This window comes from Callionymus lyra, chromosome 2 (assembly GCF_982586985.1).
Source record: "Callionymus lyra chromosome 2, fCalLyr1.hap1.1, whole genome shotgun sequence".
Lineage (NCBI taxonomy): Eukaryota > Metazoa > Chordata > Actinopteri > Syngnathiformes > Callionymidae > Callionymus > Callionymus lyra.
The window spans coordinates 2,615,294-2,629,278 of record NC_141819.1 but is presented as its reverse complement, the minus strand read 5'-3'; the positions used below and the strand labels follow the sequence as shown (position 1 = coordinate 2,629,278).

General features: G+C 39.2%; 1 protein-coding gene across 4 annotated transcripts in view; it reads right to left on the bottom strand.

The window, feature by feature from the left end:
• Window positions 1–13,985, bottom strand: part of celf5a (cugbp, Elav-like family member 5a) — a 352,295-nt gene that overhangs the window by 31,675 nt on the left and 306,635 nt on the right. For all 4 annotated transcript variants that reach the window (XM_087783230.1, XM_087783232.1, XM_087783233.1 and 1 more), the window contains exon 6: window positions 3,567–3,713. In XM_087783230.1, the coding sequence (XP_087639356.1) occupies window positions 3,567–3,713 (147 nt within the window). The remainder of the gene's footprint in view (window positions 1–3,566; window positions 3,714–13,985) is intronic.

Genomic DNA, 13,985 nt, shown 5'->3' with positions numbered 1-13,985 from the left:
AGAACTCACATTTCTCCTTCAAACTCTTCACTGGCTGCTCTAGTAGAAGAACTCACATTTCTCCTTCAAACTCTTCACTGGCTGCTCTACTAGAAGAACTCACATTTCTCCTTCAAACTCTTCACTGGCTGCTCTAGTAGAAGAACTCACATTTCTCCTTCAAACTCTTCACTGGCCGCTCTAGTAGAAGAACTCACATTTCTCCTTCAAACTCTTCACTGGCTGCTCTAGTAGAAGAACTCACATTTCTCCTTCAAACTCTTCACTGGCTGCTCTAGTAGAATAACTCACATTTCTCCTTCAAACTCTTCACTGGCTGCTCTAGTAGAAGAACTCACATTTCTCCTTCAAACTCTTCACTGGCTGCTCTAGTAGAAGAACTCACATTTCTCCTTCAAACTCTTCACTGGCTGCTCTAGTAGAAGAACTCACATTTCTCCTTCAAACTCTTCACTGGCCGCTCTAGTAGAAGAACTCACATTTCTCCTTCAAACTCTTCACTGGCTGCTCTAGTAGAAGAACTCACATTTCTCCTTCAAACTCTTCACTGGCTGCTCTAGTAGAAGAACTCACATTTCTCCTTCAAACTCTTCACTGGCCGCTCTAGTAGAAGAACTCACATTTCTCCTTCAAACTCTTCACTGGCTGCTCTAGTAGAAGAACTCACATTTCTCCTTCAAACTCTTCACTGGCCGCTCTAGTAGAAGAACTCACATTTCTCCTTCAAACTCTTCACTGGCTGCTCTAGTAGAAGAACTCACATTTCTCCTTCAAACTCTTCACTGGCTGCTCTACTAGAAGAACTCACATTTCTCCTTCAAACTCTTCACTGGCTGCTCTAGTAGAAGAACTCACATTTCTCCTTCAAACTCTTCACTGGCCGCTCTAGTAGAAGAACTCACATTTCTCCTTCAAACTCTTCACTGGCTGCTCTAGTAGAAGAACTCACATTTCTCCTTCAAACTCTTCACTGGCTGCTCTAGTAGAATAACTCACATTTCTCCTTCAAACTCTTCACTGGCTGCTCTAGTAGAAGAACTCACATTTCTCCTTCAAACTCTTCACTGGCTGCTCTAGTAGAAGAACTCACATTTCTCCTTCAAACTCTTCACTGGCTGCTCTAGTAGAAGAACTCACATTTCTCCTTCAAACTCTTCACTGGCTGCCAGCTTCCATCTGTACTGTGACACATTCATGCTTCATCGACTCAACAAAGTGGTTTTCAAAATATTAGCTACTGTTAGCATGTTGCACCGACACCTTCGCGGTTACGTTCGTATCAGGAGTGAATCGACTTCTAGAAACCTGGACGTGGTTTCATCCTCTTGATCATGTGACTTCATAAAGAAATGGATTTTGACGATTCAAAACGATTCTAAAACTCTGAGGAACCGTCGAGAAGGTTGGAGTCACTCAAGCGTGATATCAGCGTTTTTGTTCCTCGCGGGGCTCTTGAAGTAAACGCTCAGAATGTCATGAATGGTAATGAAGTCGGGATGTTCCTCCGCCAGAGTAGATAACCTCCATTTACACATCACACACCGGGTCCCGGGAAAGACCGGCCCGCGGTTCAAACGTCTCATCGGCCTCGCGATAATTCTTCTGGTTGTTCTTCTGGAAGATACTCTCCTCCATATTCAGTGAGATCTCCTCAGATGATGAAACCACCGCTGCCAGACCGTGGTGGTCCCTGGAGGTCCCTGGAGGTCCCTGGGGGGACGGACGAAGACCTGCTATAGGGACTGCAGAGGTTGTGAGAACTCATGGTGGTCTCTGATGTGGTTCGTGCCCAGAGGGGGGTGTGGTGGGCGGGACTAGCTATCTGTGGACTGGACACCTGAGGCTACACCTGTACGACTACACACCTGTGCAGGTGATGAACTGAACTCCACACCTGTGCAGGTGATGAACTGAACTCCACACACCTGTGCAGGTGCTGAACTGAACTCCACACACCTGTGCAGGTGCTGAACTGAACTCCACACACCTGTGCAGGTGCTGAACTGAACTCCACACACCTGTGCAGGTGCTGAACTGAACTCCACACACCTGTGCAGGTGATGAACTGAACTCCACACACCTGTGCAGGTGCTGAACTGAACTCCACACACCTGTGCAGGTGACGAGAACCACTTCATCAGTTCATAAAACCCATCATCGTGTTCACAGTGATTCTGATCTTAACGTCTTACAGACGAACAAAGTGAGGTTCAGATGATCTGAGCTCTCAGAGAAGGTTTTAGGAAGAAGGTCCTTCATCCAGCAGGTCACGACAGACAAACACGTAAACATATGAAAAACATACTAACTCAGAGGCGGTTCCAGAATTTCAGCTTCTTTTGTTAATTATTGTTATTATTATTTATTCATTCATTGACAACCGCTTTATTCTGGTGTCAGGGTCACAGGGACACTGGAGTCTATCCCAGTATGATAGGGCGAGAGGCGGGGGACACCCTGGACAGGACGCCAGTCTGTCTCAGGACACACAAAGACACACAACCATTCACACACACACTCATACCTACGGACAATTTCTGTGAAACCGGAGTGTCCTAGTAAACCCACGCAATACAGGAAGAACATACTTATTATTAATTATTAGTATTATTATTATTGTTATTATTATTATTATTGTTGTTGTTATTATTATTTTTATTATTATCATTGTTATTATTATTGTTATTGATGTTATTAGTATTATTATTATTATTACTATTATTATTATTATCAGTTATTATTATAATTATTATTATTATTATCAGTTAATATTATTCTTGTTATTATTATTGCTATTATTATTATTATTATTGTTATGGATGTTATTATTATTATTTTTTTATTATCATTATTATTATTATTATTATTATTATTATTATTATTATTATTATTATTATTTTTATTATCATTATTATTATTATTATTATTATTATTTTTATTATTATTATTATTATTATTATTTTTATTATTATTATTATTGCTATTATTATTATTATTATTGTTATGGATGTTATTATTATTATTATTTTTATTATCATTATTATTATTATTATTATTTTTATTTTTATTTTTATTATTATTATTATTGTTATTATTATTATTATTATTATTATTATTATTATTATTATTGCCATTAATAATAATATTAATAACATAATATATGACTGACCTTTGTTTGTTAAAGTAATGTTTCTCTTATTCTAACCGATGGTTCTTTATCTTAAATCCAAACAGTCGTGTTTCAACCTGACGTCTCATGGAGATGTTCCTCAGGTGACCTTGAGAAGTCTCACCTGTGAAGACGAACCTCTGGAACTCATCGAGGAAAACATCAAAGTCTACGAAGTAAAGATGAAACTAGACCAGAGTATGATTGAGGTCAAGGTTTTGCCCAAGGGCGGGATTGGAACCCGCGACCTTCTCGCCGCAGAAACGACATTGAATGAACGTGAATCATTCATTTGACTCAGATAGACGTGCACACGCGTGTGGATAAACACGCATGTGGATAAACACGCGTGTGGATAAACACGCGTCAACATGCTGCCACTCGTGCTCAGACTCACCGCATGTGCGTACGAGCTGTAGGTGCTGAAGGGAAGCGCGATGGCCGGGTTGAAGATGCCGAACTGTCCGACCATCTGCTGCATACGTCTGATGGTTCGTTCCTTGTCTGTGTCGGCGAACTTCACCACCAGACTGGAGGAGGCGCCCTGAAGACACAACACATGTGGAGGCTTTGATACAATGTGTTACACACTGAGAAACTGTTGAGGAGTAAATACACAAACATTTTAAGGTGGTTTTAAGGAAAAACATCCATCCTTTAATCCATCCATCCATCCATCCATCCATCCATCCATCCACCCATCCATCCATCCATCCATCCATCCATCCATCCATCCATCCATCCATCCATCCATCCATCCATCCATCCATCCATCCATCCATCCATCCATCCATCCATCCATCCATCCATCCATCCATCCATCCATCCATCCACCCATCCATCCATCCATCCATCCATCCATCCATCCATCCATCCATCCATCCATCCATCCATCCATCCATCCATCCATCCATCCATCCATCCATCCATCCATCATCCATCCATCCATCCATCCATCCATCCATCCATCCACCAATCCATCCATCCATCCATCCATCCATCCATCCATCCATCCATCCATCCATCCATCCATCCATCCATCCATCCATCCATCCATCCATCCATCCATCCATCCATCCATCCATCCACCCATCCATCCATCCATCCATCCATCCATCCATCCATCCATCCATCCATCCATCCATCCATCCATCCATCCATCCATCCATCCATCCATCCATCCATCATCCATCCATCCATCCATCCATCCATCCATCCATCCACCAATCCATCCATCCATCCATCCATCCATCCATCCATCCATCCATCCATCCATCCATCCATCCATCCATCCATCCATCCATCCATCCATCCATCCATCCATCCATCCATCCATCCATCCATCCATCCATCCATCCATCCATCCATCCATCATCCATCCATCCATCCATCCATCCACCCATCCATCCATCCATCCATCCATCCATCCATCCATCCATCCATCCATCCATCCATCCATCCATCCATCCATCCATCCATCCATCATCCATCCATCCATCCATCCATCCATCCACCCATCCATCCATCCATCCATCCATCCATCCATCCATCCATCCATCCATCCATCCATCCATCCATCCATCCATCCACCCACTACATGTGATCACGAATACATGTGATCACGAATACATGTGATCACGAATACATGTGATCACGCATACATGTGATCACGAATACATGTGATCACGAATACATGTGATCACGCATACATGTGATCACGCATACATGTGATCACGCATACATGTGATCACGAATACATGTGATCACGCATACATGTCATCACGAATACATGTGATCACGAATACATGTGATCACGCATACATGTGATCACGAATACATGTGATCACGAATACATGTGATCACGAATACATGTGATCACGCATACATGTGATCACGAATACATGTGATCACGAATACATGTGATCACGAATACATGTGATCACGCATACATGTGATCACGAATACATGTGATCACGCATACATGTGATCACGAATACATGTGATCACGAATACATGTGATCACGAATACATGTGATCACGCATACATGTGATCACGAATACATGTGATCACGCATACATGTGATCACGAATACATGTGATCACGAATACATGTGATCACGAATACATGTGATCACGCATACATGTGATCACGCATACATGTGATCACGAATACATGTGATCACGAATACATGTGATCACGAATACATGGAACCTTCTGTTCGAGGGTGTTTACATACATGAACACTGAATCTGTGTGTGTGTGTGTGGTCTTAATAGAGTGTGTGCATCATTCAATCCATCATGTCGCTCTATAGTCCTGCTGTCTGTTGCACTCCTCAGCTGTCAGTTACACAAAAATAATAAACACAATAAACATGTGGCTCGCGGGCCTCGAGGATTTAAAAGTCAATGTGAGTCACTGTGAAATCCACATACTTATCTGGGTAGATGTTCATATACTAGCTCAGATACCTGGTGTTGCCCGAGGACTTCTTAGAAGAAAAAAACACCACAAAAATAACAAAAAGCTGCCAAAAAGTAAGTAATTTTTATAGAGCGCTTTTCTAGACCAGGGTCACAAAGCACTTAAACAATCAAAACAATACTCAATAAAAGATATAGTTAAACGATCAAGATAAAACTGAGACAAACACAAGAGTCTCAGAGAATCAAGGAAAATCAAAAGAAGGAATTCTCTCCTCTGGTCCGGAAGTTCAGGAACCATCAGTAGATTCTGATCCACAGACCTCAGAGCCCGAGCTGGGGTGTAAGTCTGGATCAGATCACTGATGGAAGGTCTGACCATGAATAGATCTGAAAGTAAGAATTTTAAAATGATCCTGAAAGAAACTAGTGAAGAGTTTGAAGGAGAAATGTGAGTTCTTCTACTAGAGCGGCCAGTGAAGAGTTTGAAGGAGAAATGTGAGTTCTTCTACTAGAGCGGCCAGTGAAGAGTTTGAAGGAGAAATGTGAGTTCTTCTACTAGAGCGGCCAGTGAAGAGTTTGAAGGAGAAATGTGAGTTCTTCTACTAGAGCGGCCAGTGAAGAGTTTGAAGGAGAAATGTGAGTTCTTCTACTAGAGCAGCCAGTGAAGAGTTTGAAGGAGAAATGTGAGTTCTTCTACTAGAGCGGCCAGTGAAGAGTTTGAAGGAGAAATGTGAGTTCTTCTACTAGAGCGGCCAGTGAAGAGTTTGAAGGAGAAATGTGAGTTCTTCTACTAGAGCGGCCAGTGAAGAGTTTGAAGGAGAAATGTGAGTTCTTCTACTAGAGCGGCCAGTGAAGAGTTTGAAGGAGAAATGTGAGTTCTTCTAGTAGAGCAGCCAGTGAAGAGTTTGAAGGAGAAATGTGAGTTCTTCTACTAGAGCGGCCAGTGAAGAGTTTGAAGGAGAAATGTGAGTTCTTCTACTAGAGCAGCCAGTGAAGAGTTTGAAGGAGAAATGTGAGTTCTTCTACTAGAGCGGCCAGTGAAGAGTTTGAAGGAGAAATGTGAGTTCTTCTACTAGAGCAGCCAGTGAAGAGTTTGAAGGAGAAATGTGAGTTCTTCTACTAGAGCGGCCAGTGAAGAGTTTGAAGGAGAAATGTGAGTTCTTCTACTAGAGCAGCCAGTGAAGAGTTTGAAGGAGAAATGTGAGTTCTTCTACTAGAGCAGCCAGTGAAGAGTTTGAAGGAGAAATGTGAGTTCTTCTACTAGAGCGGCCAGTGAAGAGTTTGAAGGAGAAATGTGAGTTCTTCTACTAGAGCGGGTAAACGCTAAAGAAACCTTGGAGGAAAGTCTGTAACTTGATAAATGTTTGAGATACAGACTCTAATTAAGTTTAAACCTACAACTACAACTACAACTACAATTCTACAACTTTTATGTAAAAAGGAATCGACGGCCGTGATTGGCTGGCTGGGCGGCAAAGCATTTCTGAGAGCTCACCAGGTCAGGGTCGACACCTCACTAGCAAAGTTCATTCGTTTTCTTTATCTTTTATGGGGGTTTCAGGGGGGACTGGAGTCTATCCCTATTGAGCGAGAGGCAGGGGACACCCTGGACAGGACGCCAGTCCGTCTCAGGACAACCATTCACACACACACTCATAGCGAAGGACAATTTCCCTCAAGTTCTCAATCAACCTCTGTATGTTTCTGGACTGTGGGAGGAAACCGGAGTGTCCGGAGTAAACCCACACAACAAGAACAAAGTAACTCCACACAGTCATGAGTCTCAAGTAAATGTTTTTAAACAAATGTTGATGATTTAAAAGAACATGTGAGGTAAAACTTTATTGAACATGTGAGCGACACTCAAGGACACGTGAGATCCTCACACAGGACGTGAGCTCCAGTGTTTCTCTCGCTCAGACACTGATGTACGAGGCGTGACGCTCCAGCGACGACCGGCTAATCTCCGCCCGGGCGAGCGTCGTTATTTGCACTTAGATGGACTCGGAGGTTGAAGGCGCAGCTGGAGCTCATCGTCAGACATTAATAATCGAGTCATGAAGAGGAGAAACATCTGAGTTCTGGGTCTGACTCTCCAAACAACAGTTAGTTTACTTTATCATGTAGACCTGCTACACAATAGTGTAGTAGTATCTGAACATCACGAGCAACAAAATATAGTGATAGTGTAGTTACAAGTATATATGTGTAGTATTGTCCAGTACTTGACTCTGGTGTTGTGATAGTGTAGTAACAAGTATATATGTGTAGTATTGTCAAGTACTTGACTCTGGTGTTGTCATAGTGTAGTAACAAGTATATATGTGTAGTATTGTCCAGTACTTGCCTCTGGTGTTGTGATAGTGTAGTAACAAGTATATATGTGTAGTATTGTCAAGTACTTGACTCTGGTGTTGTCATAGTGTAGTAACAAGTATATTTGTGTAGTATTGTCCAGTACTTGACTCTGGTGTTGTGATAGTGTAGTAACAAGTATATATGTGTAGTAATGTCCAGTACTTGACTCTGGTGTAGTGATAGTGTAGTAACAAGTATATATGTGTAGTAATGTCCAGTACTTGACTCTGGTGTTGTGATAGTGTAGTAACAAGTATATATGTGTAGTATTGTCCAGTACTTGACTCTGGTGTAGTGATAGTGTAGTAACAAGTATATATGTGTAGTAATGTCCAGTACTTGACTCTGGTGTTGTGATAGTGTAGTAACAAGTATATATGTGTAGTATTGTCCAGTACTTGACTCTGGTGTTGTGATAGTGTAGTAACAAGTATATATGTGTAGTATTGTCCAGTACTTGACTCTGGTGTTGTGATAGTGTAGTAACAAGTATATATGTGTAGTATTGTTCAGTACTTGACTCTGGTGTTATGATAGTGTAGTAACAAGTATATATGTGTAGTATTGTTCAGTGCGGGCTCTGGTGTTATGATAGTGTAGTAACAAGTATATATGTGTAGTATTGTCCAGTACTTGACTCTGGTGTTGTGATAGTGTAGTAACAAGTATATATGTGTAGTATTGTCCAGTACTTGACTCTGGTGTTGTGAAAGTGTAGTAACAAGTATATATGTGTAGTATTGTCCAGTACTTGACTCTGGTGTTGTGATAGTGTAGTAACAAGTATATATGTGTAGTATTGTCCAGTACTTGACTCTGGTGTTGTGATAGTGTAGTAACAAGTATATATGTGTAGTATTGTCCAGTACTTGACTCTGGTGTTGTGATAGTGTAGTAACAAGTATATATGTGTAGTATTGTTCAGTACTTGACTCTGGTGTTATGATAGTGTAGTAACAAGTATATATGTGTAGTATTGTTCAGTGCTTGACTCTGGTGTTATGATAGTGTAGTAACAAGTATATATGTGTAGTAATGTCCAGTACTTGACTCTGGTGTAGTGATAGTGTAGTAACAAGTATATATGTGTAGTAATGTCCAGTACTTGACTCTGGTGTAGTGATAGTGTAGTAACAAGTATATATGTGTAGTATTGTTCAGTGCTTGACTCTGGTGTTGTGATAGTGTAGTAACAAGTATATATGTGTAGTAATGTCCAGTACTTGACTCTGGTGTAGTGATAGTGTAGTAACAAGTATATATGTGTAGTAATGTCCAGTACTTGACTCTGGTGTTGTGATAGTGTAGTAACAAGTATATATGTGTAGTATTGTCCAGTACTTGACTCTGGTGTAGTGATAGTGTGGTAACAAGTATATATGTGTAGTAATGTCCAGTACTTGACTCTGGTGTTGTGATAGTGTAGTAACAAGTATATATGTGTAGTATTGTCCAGTACTTGACTCTGGTGTTGTGATAGTGTAGTAACAAGTATATATGTGTAGTATTGTCCAGTACTTGACTCTGGTGTTGTGATAGTGTAGTAACAAGTATATATGTGTAGTATTGTTCAGTACTTGACTCTGGTGTTATGATAGTGTAGTAACAAGTATATATGTGTAGTATTGTTCAGTGCTTGACTCTGGTGTTATGATAGTGTAGTAACAAGTATATATGTGTAGTATTGTCCAGTGCTTGACTCTGGTGTTGTGATAGTGTAGTAACAAGTATATATGTGTAGTATTGTCCAGTACTTGACTCTGGTGTTGTGATAGTGTAGTAACAAGTATATATGTGTAGTATTGTCCAGTACTTGACTCTGGTGTTGTGATAGTGTAGTAACAAGTATATATGTGTAGTATTGTCCAGTACTTGACTCTGGTGTTGTGATAGTGTAGTAACAAGTATATATGTGTAGTATTGTCCAGTACTTGACTCTGGTGTTGTGATAGTGTAGTAACAAGTATATATGTGTAGTATTGTCCAGTACTTGACTCTGGTGTTGTGATAGTGTAGTAACAAGTATATATGTGTAGTATTGTTCAGTACTTGACTCTGGTGTTATGATAGTGTAGTAACAAGTATATATGTGTAGTATTGTTCAGTGCTTGACTCTGGTGTTGTGATAGTGTAGTAACAAGTATATATGTGTAGTATTGTCCAGTACTTGACTCTGGTGTTGTGATAGTGTAGTAACAAGTATATATGTGTAGTATTGTCCAGTACTTGACTCTGGTGTTGTGATAGTGTAGTAACAAGTATATATGTGTAGTATTGTCAAGTACTTGACTCTGGTGTTGTCATAGTGTAGTAACAAGTATATATGTGTAGTATTGTCCAGTACTTGCCTCTGGTGTTGTGATAGTGTAGTAACAAGTATATATGTGTAGTATTGTCAAGTACTTGACTCTGGTGTTGTCATAGTGTAGTAACAAGTATATTTGTGTAGTATTGTCCAGTACTTGACTCTGGTGTTGTGATAGTGTAGTAACAAGTATATATGTGTAGTAATGTCCAGTACTTGACTCTGGTGTAGTGATAGTGTAGTAACAAGTATATATGTGTAGTAATGTCCAGTACTTGACTCTGGTGTTGTGATAGTGTAGTAACAAGTATATATGTGTAGTATTGTCCAGTACTTGACTCTGGTGTAGTGATAGTGTAGTAACAAGTATATATGTGTAGTAATGTCCAGTACTTGACTCTGGTGTTGTGATAGTGTAGTAACAAGTATATATGTGTAGTATTGTCCAGTACTTGACTCTGGTGTTGTGATAGTGTAGTAACAAGTATATATGTGTAGTATTGTCCAGTACTTGACTCTGGTGTTGTGATAGTGTAGTAACAAGTATATATGTGTAGTATTGTTCAGTACTTGACTCTGGTGTTATGATAGTGTAGTAACAAGTATATATGTGTAGTATTGTTCAGTGCGGGCTCTGGTGTTATGATAGTGTAGTAACAAGTATATATGTGTAGTATTGTCCAGTACTTGACTCTGGTGTTGTGATAGTGTAGTAACAAGTATATATGTGTAGTATTGTCCAGTACTTGACTCTGGTGTTGTGAAAGTGTAGTAACAAGTATATATGTGTAGTATTGTCCAGTACTTGACTCTGGTGTTGTGATAGTGTAGTAACAAGTATATATGTGTAGTATTGTCCAGTACTTGACTCTGGTGTTGTGATAGTGTAGTAACAAGTATATATGTGTAGTATTGTCCAGTACTTGACTCTGGTGTTGTGATAGTGTAGTAACAAGTATATATGTGTAGTATTGTTCAGTACTTGACTCTGGTGTTATGATAGTGTGGTAACAAGTATATATGTGTAGTATTGTTCAGTGCTTGACTCTGGTGTTATGATAGTGTAGTAACAAGTATATATGTGTAGTAATGTCCAGTACTTGACTCTGGTGTAGTGATAGTGTAGTAACAAGTATATATGTGTAGTAATGTCCAGTACTTGACTCTGGTGTAGTGATAGTGTAGTAACAAGTATATATGTGTAGTATTGTTCAGTGCTTGACTCTGGTGTTGTGATAGTGTAGTAACAAGTATATATGTGTAGTAATGTCCAGTACTTGACTCTGGTGTAGTGATAGTGTAGTAACAAGTATATATGTGTAGTAATGTCCAGTACTTGACTCTGGTGTTGTGATAGTGTAGTAACAAGTATATATGTGTAGTATTGTCCAGTACTTGACTCTGGTGTAGTGATAGTGTGGTAACAAGTATATATGTGTAGTAATGTCCAGTACTTGACTCTGGTGTTGTGATAGTGTAGTAACAAGTATATATGTGTAGTATTGTCCAGTACTTGACTCTGGTGTTGTGATAGTGTAGTAACAAGTATATATGTGTAGTATTGTCCAGTACTTGACTCTGGTGTTGTGATAGTGTAGTAACAAGTATATATGTGTAGTATTGTTCAGTACTTGACTCTGGTGTTATGATAGTGTAGTAACAAGTATATATGTGTAGTATTGTTCAGTGCTTGACTCTGGTGTTATGATAGTGTAGTAACAAGTATATATGTGTAGTATTGTCCAGTGCTTGACTCTGGTGTTGTGATAGTGTAGTAACAAGTATATATGTGTAGTATTGTCCAGTACTTGACTCTGGTGTTGTGATAGTGTAGTAACAAGTATATATGTGTAGTATTGTCCAGTACTTGACTCTGGTGTTGTGATAGTGTAGTAACAAGTATATATGTGTAGTATTGTCCAGTACTTGACTCTGGTGTTGTGATAGTGTAGTAACAAGTATATATGTGTAGTATTGTCCAGTACTTGACTCTGGTGTTGTGATAGTGTAGTAACAAGTATATATGTGTAGTATTGTCCAGTACTTGACTCTGGTGTTGTGATAGTGTAGTAACAAGTATATATGTGTAGTATTGTTCAGTACTTGACTCTGGTGTTATGATAGTGTAGTAACAAGTATATATGTGTAGTATTGTTCAGTGCTTGACTCTGGTGTTGTGATAGTGTAGTAACAAGTATATATGTGTAGTATTGTCCAGTACTTGACTCTGGTGTTGTGATAGTGTAGTAACAAGTATATATGTGTAGTATTGTCCAGTACTTGACTCTGGTGTTGTGATAGTGTAGTAACAAGTATATATGTGTAGTATTGTTCAGTACTTGACTCTGGTGTTATGATAGTGTAGTAACAAGTATATATGTGTAGTATTGTCCAGTACTTGACTCTGGTGTTGTGATAGTGTAGTAACAAGTATATATGTGTAGTATTGTTCAGTACTTGACTCTGGTGTTATGATAGTGTAGTAACAAGTATATATGTGTAGTATTGTCCAGTACTTGACTCTGGTGTTATGATAGTGTAGTAACAAGTATATATGTGTAGTATTGTTCAGTACTTGACTCTGGTGTTATGATAGTGTAGTAACAAGTATATATGTGTAGTATTGTCCAGTGCTTGACTCTGGTGTTGTGATAGTGTAGTAACAAGTATATATGTGTAGTATTGTCCAGTACTTGACTCTGGTGTTGTGATAGTGTAGTAACAAGTATATATGTGTAGTATTGTCCAGTACTTGACTCTGGTGTTGTGATAGTGTAGTAACAAGTATATATGTGTAGTATTGTCCAGTACTTGACTCTGGTGTTGTGATAGTGTAGTAACAAGTATATATGTGTAGTATTGTCCAGTACTTGACTCTGGTGTTGTGATAGTGTAGTAACAAGTATATATGTGTAGTATTGTCCAGTACTTGACTCTGGTGTTGTGATAGTGTAGTAACAAGTATATATGTGTAGTATTGTTCAGTACTTGACTCTGGTGTTGTGATAGTGTAGTAACAAGTATATATGTGTAGTATTGTCCAGTGCTTGACTCTGGTGTTGTGATAGTGTAGTAACAAGTATATATGTGTAGTATTGTCCAGTACTTGACTCTGGTGTTGTGATAGTGTAGTAACAAGTATATATGTGTAGTATTGTCCAGTGCTTGACTCTGGTGTTGTGATAGTGTAGTAACAAGTATATATGTGTAGTATTGTCCAGTACTTGACTCTGGTGTTGTAGTATTTACAGAAGTCGTAACTGTTTTCTTTTGTTTTCAAACCAAAATATGTCCAAACATCAGCTTCAAAAGCTGCTGGATTCACTGTATCCTCTCATCCTCAGTCATCATTCTTCCTATAGCTGTGGAGGATGTAACCACTGCTGCCATCTAGAGGCCGGAAGTTCAATTGCAACACAAAACTTATCAAACGCAGTGAATATTTAGAGTGAACATTTATATAGATATATATATAAATAGATATATCTATATCTATATATATATATTTCAGACGACACTGATTTTTAGTGACTTCTTGTTGTCATTTCAATCTATTCTGAACTAAAAGCCAAAACAAAACATCAGCTTTCTTAGTAGCTGGAGTCGACAGTATCCTCTCGTCCTCAGTCATCATAGAAGTTTATTTGCGACACATCAATGAATGCTGTGAATATTAACATGTTAATTGTAAACAGACAAAAAAATATACTCAATGGATTGAAACAT